A 21,039-nucleotide genomic window follows, 5' to 3' on the forward strand; every position below is an offset into this window, starting at 1 on the left:
AGCTAGTACTTCTTGAGGAAGTTGTGCTTGACAGAGCTACTCCATGCCACCCTGCTAAAGTTGCTTGCGAAAGCAATTTTTCAAAAACTGGCACCGTGGCCACCATTCCCTAAAGTTGAGGTTTATTTTCACTCTGACTTAGACCTAAGAAGAATTCTGGTTCACTGAAGGTTGTCAGCAAGAATTCCATTTTACTTGGCATCCAGATGGCTGAAGGAGCAGGAGCCGTAGGAAGCCTTGTCTAAAGGAGTGGGAAAGGAGATGTGTTACAGAGTGTTTCAATGAGATATTGCAGCAGACCCCCTTGTATTTTGCCCTAAAGTAGAAATAAATAACGCAGCATGGTCCCCTCAACAGCTATAGCTTCATCTCAACAGAAAAGAAAGATTTAAATTAAAGAATTTAATGCAATCATTGCAAAAACTTCTCTGCCTTTAAAATTTGTTAGACTTCCCAAATTCTCCGTTTTCATTGTGTTGCAAGCCATATCATGTATGACTGTGTTTCCCAAGTCATCAGATGAAGCTGGAGGCACCTTGTGTAGGATAACTGCAATTATGAGAGCTTTGGTCTTCTAGGATGACAGAATAAACACTCAAGCTGATGTTTATAGTGAAATTATTGGCAGTGAAATAATAAGTACTTGTAGAATATTTGACTTAACTTTCACGTGCTTAAATTGTCTGTTTTACTTCTGCAGGTTATTGTACTGACCTTTGCATGTTGTACTATGCTTTTTGTACATGCAGGAGTATAGCACTCCATAGGTTTATAGTTGGTTAGGTTTTAAGCCTGTCTTAATTGCAAGGGCTAGATACCTAATGTTACATATAAATTCAGAAGCTTGAATACTGGAGCACAAACCTAGGACAAAAAATTATTGCATTCTTAGTAGTTGCTTGGCTGTTACACACTGGTGTCCATGCATGTGAATAGTTAAAATAGAGCAGAGAGAAAAGTTTGGCATGATTAGTGGCTGTGAAGATAACTGGTAGTAAGTATAACCTGAGTGTGATAAGTCATTAAAATAACTGTCCTTTTTTATCAGCAATGGTGGTTTCTAGAAAAGGAATTTAATAACTTCCTTTTTTTTCCTGTTTGGTAGGTACCTGTTGTTGGAGAAGGCACCAAAACGTCTTGCTGACCGTACACACATTTTTAGCAGTTTCTTCTATAAGTGCCTGACCAGGACGGAAAAAACCTCTGAGGGGGATGTCAAAGTTTCGTAAGTTTGTTTTAGGTGCCATTATGAGCAGAAACAAACTATCTATTTATGCCACTTGGAAGTTCTCCAGATCATCTTCTGATTAGTACATGAAATAGTAATTGGTGTTCTCCAAAGGATTAGTGCTCGAATATTGTAACTCACAATTTAAGCATATTGGTGTTTTTCCTTAAAATCTACATGTGATTCATACTGAATATGAATGTAAATGTTATCACCTTTCTCCAACTTTATCTGAATCTTTACTTCAGACAGTTATTTATGTATTTTTAGCAGAAACTCAGAGCAAAGTTCTGTGAAATGTTGGTTTCTATTTCAACTTGTGCAAACTTAGAAAGCTGAAAATCTAAATTTAGTTTTCTTCTCAGAATTTTCTTATTCTCCTATTATCATCTCCTCGTGCTTTATGTCTGTAGAACTGGAAATGAAATGTGCTCCAGCACTTAAATCTCAGGACTGGAGGGAATCTGTTTCTCTTCTGTGTTTGCTGCAGGTGTGCTAGATGACCCTGTGCAAGGCATTTAGATTTTTCCCGTCAAAAGATAAGGTTGTATAGACAGGCCTTCAAAAGTGGCATTGGAAAGTTTAATTAATGGATGTTTTGGTATTACTATAGATCTGGTTTTACACTGGTGTTTAGATGAGATTTTTGCATTTAGTGTAGTAAATAATAATTACTTGATAAATAACTGCAAGAAATCCGTTCAAATCTATGAGTAATTTTTTTCCAGAAGAGTTTGAGGTGGTTCAGAAATGACTTGTTTGTCACTTGGGCTCAATGGTGTGCTGATTTATTTTTAATCTATGGGGAAATTTCAAGAGTAAGTGAAAAACACATTGAGGGACTGGGGAGGTGTAGGAGTCCTAATTCCTGTGCTTACTTTAACTAAATAGAACAAAAACAAATAACAGTTGTCATTTGGTTTCTTCAGAGTGGCACAGAGAAGACATAGAAGAGTAAGAACATGGACTCGTCGTATAAATATCTTCAGTAAAGATTATATCTTTGTGCCTGTGAATGAGGAGTAAGTCTGTGTGTTTTCAACACTTTTTCTGATATTTAAAGATTTAAATATTTGAACATTGTGGTGGTAAAAATTTATGGCTGTAAGGTTGGATCATTGGACATGACACTTGGGATTTCAAAGAAGTAACAGGTGTGAAATGGGTAATTTTGAAGTCTGTTCTAAAGACAAAATGCTTATTCAGTTGTCATCAGTAAACTTTGCACTTTTGGTGTTTGTAAAAAGTAGTTTGTAAAAGTAGTACTTCCGTAGTCTGTGCCTTGGCCTGGTTGAATAACTGACCTGTACATGGAAACTCTCTTGTAAAACTGAATAGTCATGGAGAGGTACATATGGAAAACAGGTGCAGAAAGAAATGAGGCTAAAGGTGTGCCATACCTTCAGCTATATTCAAAACTGGGATCACCATCACAGATTATTACTTTTTTCTTTTTCCTTACATTTTGGGATGGGTGCTCAAACATTGATAAATTGCTGCGATGAATTTTTGGGTTTTGTTTTTCAAAGGAATTGATACTGATTTTTGCTATTATGCCACAATGCAAAGTGAAAAAATGAATGAGAGGATTGGTATGAGATGCCATAAAGGAACATGGCAATGATGGTTATGTATCACAGGACAGTTGTTCATGAGCTCTCAGTATTATAAAAGCTTTTCATAGCCTTTTGCGAACCAAATGTTACAGAGTTTTGACATTTTTCCCCCATCTCCCCCCTGCTGGGCAGGTCTCATTGGTACATTGCAGTTATCTGTTTCCCTTGGTTAGAAGAAGCTGTGTATGAGGACTGTCCCCACCAGAATTCCTTATCTCACCAGTCTCCACTTCGGTCAGAGAGTGAGAACACTAGACCTGGTTCAGTGTTCTTCAAGGGTGAAGAAGAAATGGATTCTAACAGAATTTTATTCGCAAAAGGTAGGTAATCTAGAAAAGAATGATGTCAAGCGATATACAGTTCTAATAGTGTCTTAATCCTTGAGGGAGGGAAATTAAGTAAGAGATAGTTTTTAGGATATCAAGGCTGATGTAGTTTGTTTTTATATTACCTTGCATAGCAAGGACTGCAAGTTATCTCCGACTCTGGAAAATATATGTCAAATCAGTGATGATTGGGAAGTCATTTCAGTAAGAATTTTATCAGGAAAATTACCCTCAGTAACTCTGCTATTTGAACATTCAGATGGGAATGTTCAAAATTAGTTTATAAATTGGTTCTTCGCTATCATATTTTGAATACTAATAATCAGGAACTTGGAAATAAAAAAAATTTTGGTTAGAAAATATTTTCTTAAAGACTTACTAATTTGTTCTTTTGTACTAGGTGGCAATGAAATTGCTGCTGCTGCTTCAGTTCTAGATTCAGCTATTTCTAAAGTAAGTGCCTTTTTGTACTGACAGAGAAAATGTATTACTCTAGTTCTGAAGGCTGTGAGACTTCACCAAATGATTTTGCATCATCTTTTTTGCAGTAGCTATCAATGTTTGCATAGCCTGCAGTATGTGCAAGACATTTTTAATTAACCTTAAGTCCTCCTTTGCCTACTTATGTTGCTCTGCTATGCTTTCACATGTTTTAAAAAATTATTTATCTGTCTTTCTGAAATGAGAGCTTCTCTCACTACGTTTATATCTAAGATGGTAGTTTGTAATTGCTGTTGGTTTCTTTAAAGATTATTTTATTTTCTTTTCTCTCAGATCTCCCTAAGTAATTCCAAAAGGCAGATATGTAAAAGGTATGTTTCAGTTTTCTTTCTAATTTTGTAACATTAAATTACATTAAGAAATTCTGCAGTAATTCAGTTATTTTTCATAAAGCCATAGCTGTAGCTACTCGTCCATTTTTACCACATTGGTTCAGATATTGATGCTCTTGGTAAGCTCTATACAAATAAAATATTTGCTTCAGTAGTGTGATAATGAAAGACTGCAATGATTTGTTTGTTTGTTTTTGTTGTATACAGGCCTTGTATACTCATCTTCGATTCTTTGAAAGCTGGTTCTGTGCAGAAAACAGTTCAGGTTTTGAGAGAGTAAGTAACTACAGCTTCTATCTTTTAACAAGAGGTGCTGCTGGTCGTATTTCTATATTCAAAATACTGTTCTCTATAAAGGTGTATATTTCTAATGCTAAAGGAAAATCCAGGAAGAGTCACAACAAAGAAAACTATGATGACAATACAGAGCCTTCCATGAAAAGCTTGTCTTTGTTCTGCAGTGCAAATATAATGCAAAACTGTAAAATGGACAGTTTTTAAACTGGAAAAAAAATAGAAGTACAGGGGGTTTTGTTGTTGAGGAATGGGAGAGTTTATCCCATCCAGTTCAGTAATTGAGGGTGTTTTTAAGGATAGAAAAACATTTTTTAAAACTAATACTTTGAAATTTAAATGATTGGTTTTCCAAAAGGCTGATCTTCATTTTTTTTGATGGTGGTTACAGAATTACAGTGTTAAATCCACTCCTATATATGTGGAAAAACGTAGAAAGTAGACTGAAGCTGTCTAAAAGCTTGATGTGTCAGTATAATTAGAGTGGAATGGTATTATTTGTTTTGAAAAGTGAGAGTAAAAATATATTCAGTCTTTTATGTGATAAGTATGTTAGTATTGGAAGAATGTCCTAAAAGTTTCAGTACTTTTACATGCTCCTCGTTACTTCAGCATCTATCAAAAACTTTTTAAAAAGTTGTTAGATATTTGAATCAAAACAGAATTGTTAATTTTCTTCTCTGTTGTATTCATTTCACTGAAAGAACAAAAATCTGTAAACCAAATAGTATACCTTCTTCTTGTAAACAAAAATTCTTCAAAGTAGTATGAGAGGGTTAGATGAGAATCAGAAATTTTTGTGAAACCATCTTTTCCCTAAATAGAGAGGCCTCCCTACCATGTGTGTCTTGGGAAGAAGAATGAAATAGCAATTTTTATTTATTTAATTATCGATAAAATATCTGTGGGATCTATGATTTTAGTGCTCTATATTTTGCGCTTGTAGTGGTTTGAACCAAGTTTTCCCCCTGAAACTAAGAAAGTGGTAACCCCTAGGGGGTGGTGACCCTTGAGATTTGAACCAATCTGTGCTCCTGCAAAATAGAAACATATCTCTAGACCGGAAAAGAAGTAGTTGTACTTGTTGTTGAAGAAGAAGTGGCCATGTTGTGAAAGCCACGAGGAAGGGGCTCAGGGCCCCTTTGGGGGGCCTCGGCCCCCCAGCCCCCAGCTGGGGTCATAGAAACTTGGAAACAGTGTTAGGCTGGACTGAGGTCTGTGACTTGGGAAGCTGAAGGAGTTTTCTCCACCGTGAGTGGGCAGACGGAGCAGCAGCAGAGACAGCAGCGTCCGGGAGCAGCGGCAAAGAGCCAAGCAGATAAGAAGAAGCAGCAGAGCTGCCAAGCAGGAAGACACAGAGATCTCTGATGGAGAGAGACAGAGAGAGAGTTTCGGGGGTAAGAACTGAACAACCAAAACTTCCCCCAAACTCCTTTGAGACCCCTCCTAGGAGGAGGGAGATGGAAGAGCCTCAGAGTGTTACAGCACTGCTGAGAGAGGAGCAAGAAGCTCAGGCCTCCTGAGAGCTAAGCCAGGACGGCCAAAGGAATGTGTGTGGGGGGGGTGACCTTCGCCCCCCCCCCTTGCTGCAGCTTCAGAGAAACTAGCGGCCATCTTGAGGCAGAGCACAGAAGCTCTGTAAAGGGGCTTGACTCCCCTGAAGATACCAGACCGTCACGAAGGCTTCTGCACTTCGTTGATATGACCGTGGTGGAGCAACCTTTGTCTGGGATAACGCAGCCCACGGAAAGACCCTTCGTTTGCGTCGGAGAGCCGAGGGGCTCGGAGACCGCCTCGTGTGCATTGACAAAGATCCAACTGCAACTGCTGCACTGGAAGAGAGAGACACTGCTACCCTAGAGAGACCTGCTGCTCAGAGACTGGAAGGCTGTGATGGCTTTGGATCATGCTTTGTTTTGTCATCAGTTGAAGGCTTGACTGCCAGTGGAGGCTTAGGATGAATAGTTTTATGAGAGGTACTGGGTCCTGGAGTACACATTTCATTTCCTTGACTTGCTAGTTTCTCAAGTTTTTCTTCAAACAACTCTCTGTCTGCCTCAGCTGCATGCCGGCTTCTGCTGCTTCTTTGGTTCTTATCTGTTGGTATCTGGCGTCATCCATCTTGCCATTTCACCCCTAGGAATTGGATCTCTCGGGCAGGTCCCTTGACCTTGCTCTTCTTTATGGCGAAACCAGCCCCCCTCCCACATCTCAACCCAGTGTGAGATGGGTTTTCCAGAAAAAACACAAGACTCGATATGGGGGGAAGGGAATTATATTACAAGACTGTACAAATAAATAAATACTATAATACACTACATAGAATCTTAACTCTATCTCTACCATGACAGCGCTGTTCCTGAGGTTGAAATTCCAGAGAGTGTGGTTACCTGGAGTTTAGACAGGTGTCTCAAAGTCAGAAAACAAGTGGAGATTTATGGAGTTGTGACATAAGGGAAGTTTGGGAAGCACACCTTTTATTCTTTTGATTCACAGTTACACCCAGGAACCTGAAGTCTGTGGAAATTGATGCAGGGGTTCTGTGACCCCTTCTTTCTTTGAGTTGATTTTTCTGTTTTGGGCAGTGGTCAGGCTCAAACAAATTAATTATTAAGTCTACAATCATAGGTTCTTGCAGTTTCATGGGAGTGTGCTCCATCTTTGAATTACTTCATGTTTGATGCCTTTTCACAGTTACCATTTTCCCCAAAAGCTGTTTTAAGTGTTTGATATGAATTTTTATTCTCAGAATTGCAAGGACTTGGGGCTTTTAGAAATCAAACACGAGGTCTGACTTAATGCATATATTCTTTATTCTCCAAAGATCTCTCAGACGTTAGGTTTGATTTTCACAAGTTTGAGCCTTTGTAAGTCTGACTAAAGTTAGGAGAAAAATATAGGTAACCATTGCTTTTGAAAGTCAGACCCCTAAGCTCTCAATTCCATCTCTAAAATCAGCAACCAGTCCAGAATGTGGAGGCAGTGAGTTGCTACTGAAACGCAAGTACTAAACAAGTATAAAGCCTGATAACATATCAGTCCTAACCATTAAAGAAGAGATCTCCTAAGGTTTTCAACAAGTCTTTATATACCTTGTACACTAGTAGGTTGCAAGGGTTATATTGGTGTAATTGTAACTGAAGTCATTTGTAATGTGAGTTTGGAGGAGTTTTTTAATGGTTTTCTTAGGTTAAAAAAACTCTACTGGCCTTCTAGGATGAATCCAGGAAGAATCTGTATGATAGCCAGGAAAGATTCCTGGAGTTATTTCTTAAGATTTAAAAATGTTCTGGTATCCTAATAGCTCAAAGAAATTCAGCAGAAATAACTGTTTTTAAGTAATATCATGCCTATTTCTGTTTTGTATATTTCTTATTATGTGGTAGAGATGCCTCTGAGTGCAGTAGAATATTGAATAGTTGAAATAGTGTATAAATTTCTTTGACCGATTCTGTTAAAAATAAATTGATTAAAGCTATTTTAGCTTTTTGTCCAGCTCTGGAACAATAATGAATAGTATCCCCAAAAAACTGAGCTATTTCTCAAATATTTCAACTGATTGCTTTCTCTTGTAGGTACCTTGAAATGGAATGGGAAGCTAAGCGAAAAACACATCGGGAATTCAGTAAATCAACAATGATTGACCTGTGTCCCAGAGTGCCTAAACAAGATAACAGCAGCGATTGTGGGGTCTATTTGCTGCAATATGTGGAAAGCTTTTTCCAGGTACAAATTGAAACTACCTTTCCCTTTCCACCAAATTACCTTAAACCCCAAAAATGTATTTTTGAGACACAAAAATAGCCAGACACAAAAGTCTGTGATGCACAGTCAAAGCCATTTGAAGAAGAGGAGATTAAACCCATTCTTCACATAGTGGCTGGGGTCTTTATATCTGGTTTCTCATCTGTCTGTCAGCAAACATTTCTGACCCTGTAGTTTAATGTTGCTTTTACATTGACACATTCAATATCCCTAAGTATTTGGGTGTATTTGGAGTCTGTTTCATGTATGTATTCCTCCCCTATGGATGTTACAAAAGTATCTTTTCTTTGCATCAGTTCTTGTAGCATCTAAACTTTCGTGCATTGGCCTTTGAGTGGCTCTGCAGGCAACAGCTTCTGGAGAGAGTGAGGGAGTAATTCTTAAAAGGGAATGCACAGACCTAAGGGAGCCTCTCTTTTTGTTCAGCACATACTTTTAGATATCTACAGCTCCTGGGCTTCAGGCACTGCCTTCTAGGGTGTCCCTAAGTCTTCCTCATCCTGATCCAGTTCACTGCCCTCTTGCTCTGTCCTTTGAATGGCTGTGCTTGCTTGGTGCTTATATGTGTGGTCCACATTCCCTGAGATTCCTGTGCATGCAGAGCCTTGTGTGGGGCCTTGGACAGTGGACAGGTTTTTCTTCTGTGGGAGAACAGATTGCCATTCCAAAGCACCTGTACACTAATGCACACATTGTGGGGGGATAAACGTGAGGAATTGCAGATCTGCATGCACTTGCAGGGTTAAGATCTTGCTGAGGATGTTGTTAGATACCTCATGTGGCAGGTGTGCCACAGTGGATAGATGCAGACTCTTCAGAAAGGATAGGCAGGGAAGACAAGGAGGTAGAGTTGCCCTTGATGTGAGAGCAGCTGGAATGCATGAATCTCTGCCTCAGGTTGGATGAGAAGCCGTCTGAGAGTTTATGGGTAGTGACTAAAGAGCAGGCTAATATGGGTGACATAGTAGTGGGCATCTGCTGTAGGCCACCTGATCAAGAAGTGGAACCATGAGTACCTTTTGGTAAGGGTATTGTGATTATGTGATTATGATGGAGGAACTGGAATTTGACTTTGAAGCCTGTCACACTCGTATGGGAACTTGTTTGTGCCGCCTTGGTCTCAGCAGCAGTGGAAGGGTTTGAAATTCTTTTTGAAGGCTGCTTTGGGAAATTCATGCTGTAAATATTCCTTTTTCTGTCACCAGAACCCCATAGTTAACTTTGAAGAGCCACTGCATCTGGAGGACTGGTTCCCTCGTCAGCTAATCAGAAGCAAAAGAGAAGAAATTCGTGACCTGATCTTGCAACTGCACTTTCAACAGCATAGTGGCAGCAGCAGCTAATAAATCTAATAAAGCAGACCTAGCAAAGGACACTGCTGTATAAAGTAACTGGAACTCTACCTAGCAGCACTTGGTCTCTCCCTGCCTTGCAAGGAAGACAAAAACACCCCACAAGAAGTATTTTTTGTTCAGTGTGTATTTATTTAAAGATTTTTTTTCAATGGTGTTGTGTGGTCTTAGAATGCTGGGAGGGGGGAAGGGAGAAGGTTGTAGCTAGGAGTGTAAATATAAGTTAAAGCTAATGCACATGGATTGCTAATTGAACCTGTGTTTGGCGTATGAAAGCTGCTTACAGGTATATGCCGCAAGGATATAAAAATACTTTCATCTTTTGGAGCCTGTTCTTTATATTTCTATATCAACGTGAATGGTATATAAACATGGAGTTGGCCCTGAAGACAGGATTTTGACCCTGTATGTGTCTTTTGATTTTGCAACTGATACAAATAGAGCGAATACTATGTATTGTTTTAATTTAAGGATGTAATATTGACTCTCTTTAGAGATTTATGTTTTGTTTTGTTTTTGTTTTTGATTATATACAGACATAATCTGCATGTGTCAGAAAATTCTGCCAAGATTTGAGACTGAGTTTTTGTTATATTTTTTATTAGTATTATTCCCCTCCCTGTCATTTTCTTCATAAAAATGAGTTTCCAGGAGTGGAAGACATTTGCTTGAGAGTGACTGTTGAAATACTCTGAAGTCAAGAGTGGATTTTTTTTAAAGTATTTTTTATTACTTTTTTCTTATCAGATTTCAGAAGACAACTTGCTCTCAAAGTACATGCCAATACAATGTGTATAGGCAGTAGATTTTTAATGCTGTTCACCTGTTTTTTGGGAATAATTTCTACAAATCTTATGGTATCACCTGCATTAGCAAGGCAAGCGGGCTGTGCCTTAACCCCTCAGACTTTTGAGGTTGTTTTACTGAAAATTAAGGTCAATATGTTTGTGTGATATGTCTTTAAGATATGTTATTTACATATATGACAAACAGGATTTACACTTTGCTTAGGAGAATTGCATAAAGATGCCTGAATATTGAGTGTTTGAACTCAGACTTGATTTGATAAACTAGCACAAGTTTATCAGTCGACCTACGTACTTAAGTAGTTTTTTGTCAAATAGTGATCACATAAAATTTTAATAACATTTTGATGTGCACACTTTTTTCTGTACTTACTGCACGATAGAAGGTGATTGTTTTAAGAGGATGTTTTCTCCTGTTCTCCACTGTAAGTTCAATTGTCATCTCACCCTTCAGAAAGTGTGTCAGATAACCACAAAATCCTCGTGTCATGAAATCATGTACAAAACTAGAGCTCTTAAAGCTGGAAGTAGGATAGAGAGTAAAAATAATTGAGAGCAACCCAAAGAATGCAAACATTTTTATGTCGTTGCAGAATTCTCAGGGTCCCTTCCCTCAAGACAGAGTAACTCTGAAACGGAGCACTTGGAAAATCCAGTTATTACTTCAGGTTCTGTACAGTCATCCAACACCTCCCCACACCCCCTTATTGTTTCTCAAACCAGGAAGCATTCTTGCTGGAGCAGAGAGGCAATTTGAAAACAAAGCAATTTGCTGAGCGCAGTTACCTTCTGTATAGCTGTGAGCAGCCTAGTACAGTTACTGTATGGTTTTTGTCTTTGTTTCTACTTTAATTCTGTAGTTTGTCACTACCTCTCCTCCCCTCCACCCCACCAACATCTCTCCCTCTCATCCCGGAGTTTGTGTTGTTCAGTACCTAAATCACAACACCAGCATTACTTACAAGGTTGATCTATGTATTTATTGTAAAACAAACGAAAGATAAAATGCAGAAATATGTGCCCTTTTTTAATTGATGAATATTTTCAGTGTTTCCTTGTGAAAAAGAGTTTGGGGTTTTTCTTATGGTAAAGTTAGTTTTTATCATCAAGTGACTCATTCTTTTTCAGATTGACTGGTTTGTAGATATTTAAAAGCAAAAATAATGTACAAAATTTTCTAAATTGATTTTATAACATGAAAGGATTGGCTTTTTAGATTTGCTACATATGTGCTATGAGAATGCCAATGCATTTGATATTAAAATTACCTCCAGAAGTTACTGAATGTGATTGTTACTGTTCTTTTCCCAGCTGCCACAAATAACCCATGAGCTAAGTGAAAGATAGGCCATCTTGCTACTTTTAAGGTGTATACACAGTATTGTGTCTCTGAACCCAAATGTCTGTCAAAGGCATTATTGGACCACCAGCTGCAACCCATCCCATTCCAGCCATTTGCATTTACCAGGTATGTGGTAAATGCTGAGAAGTGTCTGTGGAAGAAGTTACTCTCCAGGTACTTTAGTGCTTCCTTTTTATTTGCTAACATTCCCCAAAGTTAACTTTTATCATGTGCAAGGCACCAGTCTGACTCGGGGACCCTTTTGCACATCTCCTTCATTTCCATTTCCTGTATTAACCCCTGTTTTACTGAAATGGTGGAGTGACATGATGCTTCAAAGCAAACTAATCCTTGTAAGACTTCATCCTAAGCTGTGTAATTTTGGTTTCAAGGCAGTCTGTTGTACCCAAAGTGTTAAATGTAACTATCAGTTTCGTTCTGCTACATTCTGCCTTCGTGGGACCAGAAGGTAACTTCCATGAAGAAATCTGAGTCATGGAGATCCATTTAAGGTACTGTTGGCAAGCACAACACAAGATCTTTCAGGAAAAATATTTAAAAAACCCAAGACTTCATCAAGAACTGGAGAAGTGAACTTGCAAGTGTGAGGTTTTTTTTTTTTTAAAGCATCCAGGGACTACTGTGTTTTTCCTCTGGAATTGCAGGTATAGATTCATCACAGTTCATCTGTGCTTTTGTGGGACTTGCCTCCTAGAACTTGACCCTGAGATGAACTTGCAGTACTCAGTACATACTACCTTACAACATAATAAAAGCTTGAAGACCACAGTATTAACACTTTTATCTTGATTATGGCAAAGAAGCAGAATTTTGCTTCTGACAACCCCCCTGCCTGCCCCTCCCCTGTTCCCCACCCAAAAAAAAAAAATGGAAAAGCAGGAATGAGACTTGAGAGGTCTCAGTATTGAAAATGTGTCGAATAAAGCCAAGACTAAGCAATAATTCTGTTCAACAAAATTGAAGTTGGAAATACTGTTCAAAGATGAAGCATGACCACTGGGATCATCTTTGACTGTTGAACAAGGTAAGAGATTTCTGATCAACAGTTCAGAAAAGGAGGAATGCTGGAAATAGGTTTACATTACACAGACAGAGTAGATAATGAATTGTGAGATTAATTTGGTTGACCTCGCTTCCTAATTTTTCTGCTCCAAATACTTTAAAATACTACACAATGGAAGAGATGTCAGTACAACAGGCTCTGGGGAGCTGAATTGGGTCAGCTGGAGGGTTTATTCTTGAGAGGTGGTTGACCAGAGAACTCTCCAAGAGCACAGGTAAAAAGTGGTGATGGTAAAATGCTTGGCAACAGTAACCACAGCAACTGAACAAGTGAAGAGGTTTTGTCTAGTGTAATTGCCTCAGCTAAACTGATTAGGAATTGTGTTGCTGAATCCTGTCATATGCCATAAAATCAGTTGCTGTATCCAGTCACAGGAGGCAATTTATAATCTTGATATTAAACCACATGAGCTTGGAGATAGTGGGTGTCTGCCACGATGTGGTTCTTTATTAGAGTGATTTCATTCAAGTATACCTTTATTTTGTAGTTACAGATGAGTGAATTTAGCATTTTTAATAAATTGCATTTGAACAACAAGGACATTGTTTAGAATAGTATGTGTGCTGTAGCAGAATTTCAGTGAGCATTACCCTGGAGAGGACTATAAGTCAGTTAATCACATTTGCTATATGAAAGTGCATGTCATTTCTTCTCAGAAATACAAACTGTCAGAAAACTGTCTTTATTTTTGGAGGTACTGAGGTGACCTTGGCCTGTTTCATCACTAGAATTACACTTCCCTTTTTTTCTCATTCAGCAAGAATATGCTTTTCCTGAATAGTTTTGAACAGATACAACTTGGCTGCTGGAAATGAAGGATTACACATCTTCTGGTACAAAGTGTTACTGTAAAGGCTGTAGTCAAATCAATGAAGGAGTTAATTTTCCACAGTTATTTTGGAAATCTATTGCAAGAGTTATTTTGCTTGCTTTAAGGAACTTTAGATGATGATTTTATTTTTAGTTATGCCTTTTGCTATTGTATATGTAGGAGATTTTCAGCTGTTGCAAATCTACATTTCAGTGCTGAAATCAGTTGAATTTAAAATTGATAGCTTGAACTAATATTAATAAAACTGAATTTAAATTTTTAAAGTATTTTATCACACAGAAGCTGACATAGCCATACTATAGAAAACAAATTTTGACAGAGATATAAAGGAGTTGGGTTTTATACTATTCACATTCTCAGTGCCTTTGAGTACTTTGCTGCTGAAAGAAACAGCGATGCCGTAAATCTAAAAACTCTACAGGAAAGCTTTTAATTGGGTTTCATACTTTTACTGAAGTATGTGTATTCTGAGAATTGTCTGTAAAAGGATTAGTTGTCACGTATTCTGGGCACCGTTGCAAGGCTGGTCCTGTGCCGTTCAGTTTTCAGCTCCAGTGTGGTGACTGCACTTGATGGTGCTGCCAGCATTGTAGTTAGCTTGACAGAGAGACTAGCTCAACAGTGATGGTTTGATAGATCAAAAATGTCTGATTCTAAGAAAACTGGGGTCGTTTGAGTAGCTCAGTGTAATGTAATAGGTTTGTGGGGGGGGGAAAACCCTAAGAACATATGTTGGTGTTTTGAAAAATACCAGCTGGAATCTGTTTCATGTCAGAAGACAGAGCCTAAAAACAAAGGTGATTTTATTTGATTCCTGTCAGTGTCATATATATATAATACTGATAATTCCTGATATGTGAGTTCCTGGGAGCTCAGAAGAGCAGCTGGAAGAGAGGAGTGAGCACTGTATGCTTAAGCTGCTCTGTACAAAAGCTCTGCAGACAGATACCTGGGAAGCCTTGGGAATCCAGCTTTGAAATGCTTACACGAAACCACTACCAAAAATAGTCACTTCAGACAAAACAACAGTTTGTTCAGATTGATCTGAACACAGTAACCAGCAAGTCCTGAGTACCACTACCCTGGAGACAGCCCTGGAGATCTCCTAGTCATCTGAATACAGTCTGCCATTGCAGGACAGCTTCCGTACACGTTTCCACAACGACCTGACCCTGGACAGGAGGTGCTACTGCTTTCCAGTACTCTCTCCTTTCTGTATTCGTCCTTGGCTGATGATCTCTTCGGGTGTCTACACTAATTTGTTCCTACTGCTTGTGTCAGGTAATACCTGAACAGAGATGAAAGAATCACAACGTGCCCTGGCTTTATCTTTGGAGGAAGCACTGTTTTTGGGATGCAAGGGATAGTGGTGTAAGACTTTCTCCTTTAGCACAAACTCAGGCAGCAGCCCTGTCACCAGAAGAAACAGTCCTACAGAAAGGTTGCTTCCGTGCTTACATGTGCAATGGTGTTTAAGCGAGCCATACATTTATGTATGTATATATATTTGTATAGGCAGAACACAAAGCATGCTGAGACCTTCCACTGGAGACTAGCATGCTCCCTCTGATGCTTTATGGTCAGCATGGTTTTAAAAAAGAGAAGAAATTGAAAGACCAATGAAAAAACGTGGTTAATTGGATGTGAAAGGTGCTGTCCTTGTTTGGACTGTCTGTTAATGGTATGACAAGCTCTGGTAAAGAGCTTAGCTGGTCAGATTAAAATTAAAAAATTGTGTCAGTCCATCTGCTAGCTCCAAGGAGTTCACTTTGATCACCTTTTCTTGTTTCTTCGCTGAAGCGGAATACTGTCTTTGAAAAGAACATTCCCAGGATGTCTTGGTTGACTTGTTTTACCTAATGTTTTCTCCGAAGATAATGATATGTGACGTCAAAACATTTTCAAGAAGGGCAATGCTCTTGGTTGGTTCAAGGCTACCTTAAGGACAACAGCTCTTTTGCTAAAAGGGATTTTTTTTTTTGCTTTTCTATTTATTTTTTTTTGTACACAAATAAGTATGTTTGGCTTAATTTGGAAAATCTTTCTTTGCCTTCCGGGAATGATTAACGCCGATCTTCAGGTAGTTGCAGGTAATGCGGAAATCTTACTTATGTACTTTTTTTCTAAGTTTACCTATGGCAGTGTGTAGAATTAGAAATACCTCTCTGCTTTAATTGTAACAAAGGGAGCTAATACAGAGAAATGTTTGGTCAAATCTGTGCCTTGATAGCAGTGTAAATATGGAATATTTAGAGTGACTTCCATGAGGTATAACAGCACGTTTGTGGTTTTTTGAGTGTAGAATGTAGCTACAGGAGGCAATTTTTCCAACTTTGGGAGATGTTAAACACTGGTAATTTTTTTCTTCTTTATTGATTTTGTATTAGAATTTAAAAAGTAAGGTTCTGTCTTCTGCTTATGGACACTGAATATGTGTCAGTTTGAGTAAAGATTGGGATTTTGCCTTAGTGACATTTTTGATGTTCTTTTCTCCCTCTGATGTACCATCTGGTGGTGATCTTCTGCACTAGAGCTGACTATTAATATAACATCAAAATAATCACACTCTTCATCTTTCAGTCATAGAAGTCAAAGGTGCTACTGACTTTCAAGTTGCAGAATAAACTCATAATCTGTGGAATGAAAAATTACTACTGTTCTTTCTCCAATAAATAATTTCTTGTGATTTTTCTTCAGGCATGTTTTCTGGGGAAAAAGTTAAAGAGGTTGAATTAAATAATTTTGGATCAGCTGACTGTGAAGGATAGAGAACTAGACTGTCAGACTAAATCCCAATATACACATTCTATCCTCAGCTGTTTTCACAAGTTTCCTCTGGAATGATGTGGAACAACTAGTATAAGAGGAAATTAACCAAAGCCCTGAAGCTGATGAGCTCTTTTATTACTTTTTTTCCCTTTGCTCTGGTTGAGTAGGGACCTGTCTCACAGCAGTGAAAGGTGTACCTGTTAGCTGTCCATTCAAGCAGCTTTTCTTTTTGCGAGGGATATAAATGTTTCCTGTGAAAAGAAAGTACGGAATAAGAGTAGTCCTTAATTAATGACTTATTTAATTTCTGGTCCTGAAAGCTTCTAAATAGATTTTTATTCACAAATATAGCCCCATTGACTTAGCCAAGCCAAATCACAGAAGGGAAGTTAACCAAAAAGCATTAGAATTCAAAGAGTTAGAGCTTTAGGCCGTGTAACCGTTTGATGGGATGCTGTAAAGAGCTTAAGGTTTTTTATAATAGGACAATCATACAGACAGGTTCTGTTAACAGAAAAAAGCACAGTTTTGTCCTCCAGGGACCATAGAAATGACATGAAGATATATATGATTTCATCATTATTTCATCTGAGAAATTTATTTGTGGTTTTAATTTTACAGCAGAAGTTTATTCAGCTACAGGAGGAGGACAGGCTAAAGGTGTTTCACCAACCCCTCAGCTCAGTGGCTGGCAGTTGGCAAACCCTTCTCTGCCTCCTGAGTTGAAAAAGCCCAATGGCATCATGGAGGCTGAACAGTTCAACAGGCATTTGCTGTTACGAAGGAAGCGATCCATTCTGTTTCCCAGTGGAGTTAAGATCTGCCCTGATGAATCTATTGAGCAGGCAATTGCCAACCACCTGAAATATTTCAGGCTCAGAGGTAAGTGACTGTAAATCTCATGGATGCAAAGAACATGTATTTATGAAAAGAAATAGATCAAGCTTTTAAACACAGTAAACACCAGGCCATAGGAAATACATTATTACCCAAGAAATTTAATTTTCTGTGATAATCTTCCTTAAGAGAGCTGTTCTGAGCTAAAAACCCACCTTCTAGTTACACTCATATATAAGAACTCTGGGTCCCTGGAACCTCAGTGTTTAATAAACTAATCCTTTCTCACAGAACACTTTGAATGCTGAGAAAAACAGGGTTTTATCAGGTTAGCAGGTTATGCAGGTTAGCTAAATGACTGTTTTTATTTAGTATTCTTCAGGTGCTAGCAGAATTCATTGGGGAATCAGTCAGAAGGGTCAAATCTGAGACATTGGTGTCTCAAGCATGTGACTTTTGACTATGGCTGGTCACACAAAGCATAGTATGTTCTGTCTAGAAAGCCAATCTCTGTGTATCAGGCTGTAGTGTAATAGGCAAGAAGCCTCTCTTTTAAGATGTGGAAGTTGGACAGGGCTTTCCCTGAAAAGTTGAAATATTCTTTCACTTGATGAAATATTACAGCAATATGATGTGCCTCAAACCCTTCTGGCTGACAACACTGGAGTGGGGTGTCACATGCAGTACCTTCTGGTATTTGTGTCTTTGTATTGTAGCATTCAAAAAGTTTGTAGTATCTTAACATCTGTACATAACTGGCAAAATGGCAAAGAGGTGCTGTCACAGGAGAAGGAAGGATGTTCAGAGACTTATTTTTAGTGAGACTTGATTGCCTATAGAAGAAACTCTTACTGGTAACACAGTTTATTCGCTTAGAGAAGTGAAAAACTATTAGAAGCAGGAGTTGCTTAGTGTCTGCATAAAAGTAAACATAAAGAACATACTTGGAGGACAAAGTGGAATTATATGAGATTAGACCCTCATTCAAATATGAAGTGTGCCCAGCTGGCAAGGCATGTTGACATTGATGATCATGCTGGCAGTTTGACAGGCTTTGCCATCTTCCTGTTTATCCACCCAATAGCACTCAACTGCTCTTTGTTTTGCTCCCAGTGAATCCATACATACCGTGTGCTTTAACTGCAGTCACCCCTCAGTTGTCTGTGATATTGGCACATAAGGACAACATCAAGTAAGCAAAAGTGTGAGCTTTTAATAAAGAAGGAAAATCCATAAATTATGTTGTAGAATTGTATATAGGACTTAATGATCCTAGGTTGAACCAAAAATCCACCTATTCCATCCGCTTCCTTACTGGACTTAACAACTTTCATAATCCACAAGGATTTCTTGAGCACAGATGCTATGACAACCCTAAGCACTTTTAACTTAAAACTTTTGAAAAAGGTCTTGCAAGTAGCAGGGATGACTTAAGTAGCAGCTGGTCGAGCAAGATCTGGTTCAAGCAATTTGTCATCTTCATTTTGGTAGGAGCAACACTTTGCACTGTGTTTGGTGGTGTCTAGTTAATCACATCCTGAGTAAATGGACCTGAGGTATGTGAGAGTTGATGTGCTGTGGGATAGGTTTGTGTGGCTAGGTTTTGGTAGCAGGGGGCTACAGGGGTGGCTTCTCTGCAAAGCTGCCAGACGCTTCTTCCATGTCCGATAGAGGCAATGCCAGCTGGCTCCAAGACAGACCTGCTGCTGGCCAAGGCTGATCCCATCAGGAAAAAGTGGCAACGCCTCTGGAGTAACATATCTAAGAAAGGGAAAAAGCTGCTGCAGAACAGCAATTGCAGTTGAAGAGAAGAGTGAGAATATGTGAGAGAAACAGCTCTGCAGACATCAAGGTCAGTGCAGAAGAAGGGGGAAGAGGTTTTCCAAGCCCTGGTGCAGAGATTCCCCTACAGTCCGTGGTGCAGACCATGGTGAAGCAGGATGCACCCCTGCAGCCCATGGAGATCCACAGGGGAGCAGAGATCCTGCTACAACCTGTGCAGGACCACACACCATAGCAGATGGGTTCCTGAGAGAGGGTGTGACCCTGTGGTAAGCCCAGGCTGGAAGGACTTGTGACCCCATGGGGGACCCATTCTGGATCAACCTGTTCCTGAAGGACTGTACCCCATGGAAGGAACCACTCTGGAGCAGTATGTGAAGAACTGTGGTCTGTGGGAAGGACTCACATTGGAGAAGTTCATGGACTGTCTCCTGTGGGTGGGACCCCACACTGGAGTAGGGGAAGAGTGTGAGGAGTCCTCCCCCTGTACCACTGCAGGCAAGGAGTTAGAGAAAACCAGAAGTGAAGTTAAGCCTGGGAAGAAGCGAGAGGTGGGGGGAAGGTGTTTCAAGATTTGTTTTCATTTCTCATTGCCCTGCTCAGATTTGATTGGTAATAAATTATAAAAATATCCCCAAGTTGAGCCTGTCTTGCCCATAACAGTAACTGGTGAGTTATCTCTCCCTGTCCTTTTCTTGACTCACAAGCCTTTTGTTATATTTTCTCTCCTCTGTCTGACTGTGGAGGGAAGTGATAGCACAGGTTTGGTGGGCACCTGATGTCCAGCCAGAGTCAACCCTTCATTCACAGTAAAACTGTTTCTTGTGTATTACTGAATTATATACAATGTTTCTACTAGCTAGCTGAATCACCACAGTCCTCTGTCAACAAAATAGTCCTAGGAAAGAGTGTGGTCACTGTCACTCAGACACCAGCTACTGTCAGTGACTAATAAAATAACTGACCGCAAGGGGAATAAATATGAATGTACACAGAATCTGCTGATTTTTTTGATCCCAGTGTGTATTTTTAAAATCTTTTTATTCTGTATCTGTTGAAGTAAGAAATTGCTTCAATCTCCTGTACTTTCTCTGGAAAGGATGGTTTCAATACAATCTATTCTTTCCATGGTTTTGTTTTACTGTGAGCAATAAACAGTGCCACTACCATGGAAGGAAAGGTCAATTGCTATTTTGATGGAAGATCTTGTTAGAAAAGCAGAAAGGTTTGCATGTGCTGATTATCCAGATTATGTTTGTTCTATCTGTGTCTACCTTAAAGGAAACAGGTGGGAATATAATTATCTACCTGTAGCTCCTAGGTTTATTTACTTTTGCTAGCTGGCAAAAGCCTCTGTAAGTGTCAAAGACTGACAGATGAACGCTTCTGTCATAGGCTTTAAGGAAGTGCTTATGTCGTATTGCTGTAGGCTTAACAGCTTTTTTTTTTTTCTCTGACCACAACATCTGGATTTCAGATAGTGAGTGGGCTGTATATGGTAATACCTATTATGAATAATAATGTTCTTTACTGCTGACAGGGAAATGGTAGTCTGAGCCTCAGTCAAGTAAAATTTATTACACAAAAAATAGCCATACCCACACAGACCAAAAGTCTGTCGTGACCAGTCACCTTATGTAGACAATTCAGTGAATCTGTCCATTCTCTATTGTGTAAATTGCTGGTAGATGGCTGAGGATTGTAATAGACTTAGAAGTTGAATTAGCAGGTTAAACAGAAACAATATAAAGATTACAAAATGGCATGGCTTGTATTGTTTCCCTGTCCCATGCCTGTAAATTGGGTAAAAGAGAGGCTGCTGGATTCTGCTGGATTTTAACACCATGGTTCAGAGTAATACTGTTTCTCTTTGCCGCCTCTGAGATATAATTACTCTGTTGGCTACCTTTCCTAAATTCTGTTAGCAGCTTTTCCTGCTGTGACCCTCTGTCTTAAACTATTCAGTGTATGCTTGTGAGTGAATACATCTTTTCGCGTGAGTAAATCAGATAGTCTCTCTGCCAGAACTGTGTTTGTCAGCCAGAACTTCAGATAAAGTTGAACATCTAAGGATAGCTTTTGAAGATACTGACCAAACAAGGAAATAGAGGGCATTGAAGTGTGTCATAGCTGATGAGACACGCAGGCATTTTTGAACTTTGGAAAGAGTAAA

General features: G+C 39.0%; 2 protein-coding genes across 15 annotated transcripts in view; both read left to right on the forward strand.

Moving 5' to 3' along the window:
• The window catches only part of SENP7 (SUMO specific peptidase 7), a 42,456-nt gene extending 30,956 nt beyond the window's left edge, over positions 1-11,500 (forward strand). For all 7 annotated transcript variants that reach the window (XM_027681030.1, XM_027681033.1, XM_027681031.1 and 4 more), the window contains 8 exons: positions 1,106-1,225; positions 2,158-2,250; positions 2,977-3,164; positions 3,571-3,623; positions 3,945-3,982; positions 4,211-4,279; positions 7,873-8,023; positions 9,268-11,500. In XM_027681030.1, coding sequence (XP_027536831.1) covers positions 1,106-1,225; positions 2,158-2,250; positions 2,977-3,164; positions 3,571-3,623; positions 3,945-3,982; positions 4,211-4,279; positions 7,873-8,023; positions 9,268-9,405 — 850 coding nt within the window. In that variant the 3' untranslated portion in view covers positions 9,406-11,500. The remainder of the gene's footprint in view (positions 1-1,105; positions 1,226-2,157; positions 2,251-2,976; positions 3,165-3,570; positions 3,624-3,944; positions 3,983-4,210; positions 4,280-7,872; positions 8,024-9,267) is intronic.
• The window catches only part of IMPG2 (interphotoreceptor matrix proteoglycan 2), a 71,134-nt gene continuing 59,516 nt past the window's right edge, over positions 9,422-21,039 (forward strand). For 5 of the 8 annotated variants that reach the window (XR_003533814.1, XR_003533819.1, XR_003533815.1 and 2 more), the window contains exons 1-2: positions 15,447-15,568; positions 16,869-17,129. Coding sequence is in view for 1 of the 8 variants with exons in the window: in XM_027681027.1 (XP_027536828.1) it covers positions 15,496-15,568; positions 16,869-17,129 (334 nt within the window). In the remaining 7 variants the exon portion in view is untranslated. Of the gene's footprint in view, positions 9,541-11,531; positions 12,075-15,446; positions 15,569-16,868; positions 17,130-21,039 lie in introns of those variants that run through there. The other 3 variants (XR_003533818.1, XR_003533816.1, XR_003533817.1) reach the window with 3 other exon arrangements.

The sequence above is a fragment of the Neopelma chrysocephalum genome, unplaced genomic scaffold (assembly GCF_003984885.1).
Source record: "Neopelma chrysocephalum unplaced genomic scaffold, ASM398488v2 Primary Assembly neopelma1_60, whole genome shotgun sequence".
Classification (NCBI taxonomy): Eukaryota; Metazoa; Chordata; class Aves; order Passeriformes; family Pipridae; genus Neopelma; species Neopelma chrysocephalum.